Below are 4,398 nucleotides of genomic sequence, written 5' to 3' on the forward strand. Positions count from 1 at the left end.
TAAAATTGACAATATGTTCAAAGTTTATTTATCATTTAATTTTTATAAAGAATTTATGTGTGTAACATAAATTTGTATTTTTCATTTAAGTATTAAAATTCAGATACAATTAACTCAACCAAGACACGCCACAGGCCGTCAAATTTTCTGGGGAAAACACTGGTAATAGTCCAGTATTCTACATTTCCTTACACTTTACATCCATGTCAAGCATGTAAGCCATTGTGGCCCTTCAGGCCCTTCCAGGCCTTTGATTAAACTATTCTGCTGAAATAAATATTAAATTATCTTAGAGAAACTACCTAAAAATACCTTTTTTGAGTAAAATTCAAATATGTCCTGAGGCAACCCTGTACTTACTTTTGGTGTAAATGACCTCTAAATATATATATTGTGCTTTGGAATGTCTGAGTGAGATTTTGGGGTTGAGACTTGGACAAATTTGTAATTTTCTTACTGGATAAATATAGATTTAAATGTCCTCTTAATCCAGATATGCATACACCTTGGCTTTTAATTGATTGATAAATATTTACATTTCCAATGAATTTCCCCTATGATTCTTTACAAAATAAAATGCAGTATACTTTCTCATGAACTACATTACGTATATAACACGAATAAGCATGAATATCTCCATTGTTATGTCATAATACATGTACCGCTCTTGACGTCAAAAAATACAATGCACACTGATTTGCTTCAAAAATGACAGTTGAAAGGCATAAATTTATGGCATGTCATCAGAAAAAAATGTAAATCTAAGAAATGAATTTAATTTTTGAAGATTCATGAGGTATATGAACTGTAACAATGCTTCAGCGCCTGCATATTTATCATGAGCGCTGACAAATTATTTTCAAAATAATACGATTGTCATTAAAATGAAATTGTTTGCTTAAGGAAATTAAGTAATTAATGAATTAGCAAAGTTTAGATTATATTAGCTCATGATATTTTTTTTTTTCAAACAATGTCATTTAAGAAGGAAATATATTTTTACTGTTAATTAACAGACACATATACATGTACATAGACATGTAATATATATGATTGTCGCATATCTGCGGTGATTTTCTTTGATCTTTGTGTGGTGATATATCCCATATCACATATGCGATAATACTTTCCACGCCCCTTCATATATCACTGCAGGAGGCAGAAATCAAGTCATGAGAAAAAAAACTAATTTTATTTCACAAGTTCATAACTACAGAAAAATGAAGATGTTAAGCTATTTCTTAGCCTTTAACTAAATTAAAACACAACTCGGTTGAAAGTTCCCAGTCGTTCAAAAGATTAATCCATTTTGAAATTTTGAAAGTTACGGAAAAATCTCCAAACTTTATATCGTTAAACTCCTTGATATTTGCTTCTGTGATTTCACATTTGTCGAGTGCTAACCTCAAAAATAAATTGTCAAAATCTTCAAACTCAGTTAAAAAGTCAAAGACAAATTCACGAAGAACGTCCGACATGTTGGAGAGCTAGCTTGAAATGAATTTTAAGTTAATGACTCTGAATATTTTTTTTTAATTTTGACACTCTCAATGAAATTTACGTCATCAGACATGCGACAAGTTGCTTACATCATAGATGCCTCGTACTATTGGTTATATCGTTTTCATGGGGCGTGGAAATCTCGGGCGCTCCGCGCCCTCGATTTCCACGCCCCCATGAAAACGATATAATCAATACTACTCGGCTTCTATGATGTAACCTATACATAGAAACGCTAAATGGTATTTCTAGGTATAGTAATTCTACTTCTTGTTTTCTAAAAGATGGGATATTCAATTCATCGCCAAATTTGTTATACAGCCATGATTTCTAAATTACAAAAGGTGGTGGTTTATCGAGATTTAACTGTAAATTTATTTGATATTATAAAAATATTATTTTTGACTTTTATAAGCTCACTCAAGTGAGCTTTTCTGATCACATTTTGTTCATCGTCCGTCTGTCTCTCCAGCTGTCTGTCCGTCTGTAAATTTTCACATTTTCAATTTCTTCTTTAGAACCGCTGGGCAAGTTCCAACCAAACTTGCCACAAAGCATCCTTGGGTAAAGGGGATTCAAGTTTGTTCAAATATAGGCCCACACCCAAATTTAAGGGGAGATAATCAAGAATTAGTGAAAATTTGGTGGCATATGTTTTGAAAATCTTCTTCTCAAGAACCACTGTGCCAGGAAAGATTAAACTAAAGGGTTTTAAATAGAAATCATATAGGAAAAATCTTTCAAAATCTTCTTCTCAAGAACAGCAAAGTCATGATTTGTCATACTTATATACAAGCATCCTCAGGTAGTGTAGATTCAAGTTTGTTCAAATCATGACCCTTGGGGGTAGCGTGGGGCCACTAGGGAAGATCAAAGTTTTACATAGAAATATGTAGGTATAATCTTTAAAAATCTTCTTCTCAGGAACAGCAAAGCCATGATTGGTCATAATTATATGCAAGATTCTTAGGTAGTGTAGATTCAAGTTTGTTCAAATCATGACCCCCTGGGGTAGGGTGGGGCCACGAGGGACGATCAAAGTTTTACAGAGAAATGTATAGGAAAAATCTTTAAAGATCTTCTCAAGAACAGCAAAGCCATGATTGGTCCTACTTATATGGAGGCATGCCATACTCAGGTAGTGTAGTGTGTCCATTAATTAGCCACAGTGCTCAGGTGAGCGATGTGGCCCATGGACCTCTTATTTCTGTTTTAGTCCACACAAGGATATTGTTCAGAGAGTGCAGTACCTAAAGAGCAGCAACAGATATGTCTCTATCAGTAAGGTCAGTTACCATTCTGATTTGTTGACAGGGGAATACTATAAATGATCCTTGTTTCTGATTGGTTGTCATGAAGTAGTCCTTGTTTCTGATTGGTTGACAAAAAAATACTATATTTAATCCTTATTTTTGATTGGTTGATATGAATATACTTTTAAAAAATCCTAGTTTCTTATTGGTTGACAGGAGGGTACTGTTGGTATCTGGGGCCCGGATCTGAAGTTGTCCCGATCGTTCCGGATTGCTACAGACTCATGTAAAGCCCGAGATCTCTGGGTAACCCACTTTGTAGCTCTACAGAACATCAATAAAATTGCTGTGGCCTTCACTTCAAAGGAGATTGGTAAGTTATTGAAAATTTCTGTTACTTGTTTTCAAACATTAGAATTGCTGTGAAACTACCTTAGTTTTAATTATCAGCATGATCTAGTTACTTTCTTTTATTGGACTAAACTTGTAATAGGGGACATTTAAGGTCACAAATGTTAAAAGCCATATTGCAGATCTTTTCAGTACTCATGTTACGGTGATATTCACAGTTCAGTATGTTCATTTTAGCATTTTTAAATCAATACATGGTACCATACCTGACCTTTGTTAATAGGTCTCTTCTCAGTTTATGGTCTTAAGGCCAGATTCATTAAATCTTCCTGAAGAATGTCATCTTTTTATCTGAGGTAAACATGCTTTTTTTATTTTTTACAGCTATTTATGACATGGGAAACAAGCTGGAATTTAACTGTCAGTACAAAGTACAGGGCATGGAGTTCACTCCCCTGTGTCTGGATTACTGGTAAGAGTTCTTTCCCTTTGGTTGCCATTTCAGCAATATACCATGTATATGTGTGTATATATACCATCATGACCACTCTTAAATTTAACTGTTATTTTTTAAAAAAATTAAATTAAAAATTAAATTTATAATTGATTAAGAATTTAAATTTATTTTTTCTTACCTTTTAAGATATGATCCTAAATTTCGATAACTTTAAGCTTAAGGACTAAATTTTGATTAAGAATTAATTAATTTATTACGTAATTTGGTTTGTTTTTCTGATTTTTTAAGGTATAACCCTAAGGATGCCAATGAAGCCATCCTGTGCTGGGGTGACGTGGGGGGCTATGTGAACTGTTTGTTCTTTAATTCGGCCAATATCGCTCTGTTTGAACGACCGCCAGCGCCAGCCGGGGAAAAACAAGGTAATGTATGGGAAAATCGTACGTGGAATTAAATCTGTATATTGAGAAAAATATGTTCTAAGAAATTAAAAATAGTAAAGTCCAACACACACACAAGGTTAACTGAGATTTGGTTGCAAGGAGAAATTCTCATAAGAAAAAAATATAGTATAGTATCCTTAAAGAAAAGAGAAATGAGTTCTGTTACTGAGAAATTAAGGGCTATCTGAATTAAGGAAAAACTTAAATAATTACATAATCTCCCATAGCCATGCACCTACTTAAAGATTAAAGATGACCCATTTTGATCGGATCCTTTGAATCAGACAATGAATTTATGCATGAACATTTTATTTTATTAACAGCATGTATTTTTGCATGACTATTATGTTTTATCCCATGCCTTTCATTTTAAGATGTGCTTATCTTGTACATG

General features: G+C 33.3%; 1 protein-coding gene across 1 annotated transcript; it reads left to right on the forward strand.

The window, feature by feature from the left end:
* Nucleotides 1-2,716: 2,716 nt before the first annotated feature.
* LOC134232154 (uncharacterized) lies at nt 2,717-3,983 on the forward strand (the record flags this gene model as incomplete). The annotated part of the gene is made up of 4 exons (XM_062714099.1): nt 2,717-2,786; nt 2,970-3,126; nt 3,489-3,576; nt 3,850-3,983. Coding segments are annotated over 4 exons (449 nt in total), but the record flags the coding sequence as incomplete, so codon positions are not given.
* Between the last annotated feature and the right edge of the window lie 415 nt (nt 3,984-4,398).

The sequence above is a fragment of the Saccostrea cucullata genome, unplaced genomic scaffold, assembly GCF_032062105.1.
Source record: "Saccostrea cucullata isolate Sc308-1 unplaced genomic scaffold, CSIRO_AGI_Scuc_v1 ctg22823, whole genome shotgun sequence".
NCBI lineage: Eukaryota > Metazoa > Mollusca > Bivalvia > Ostreida > Ostreidae > Saccostrea > Saccostrea cuccullata.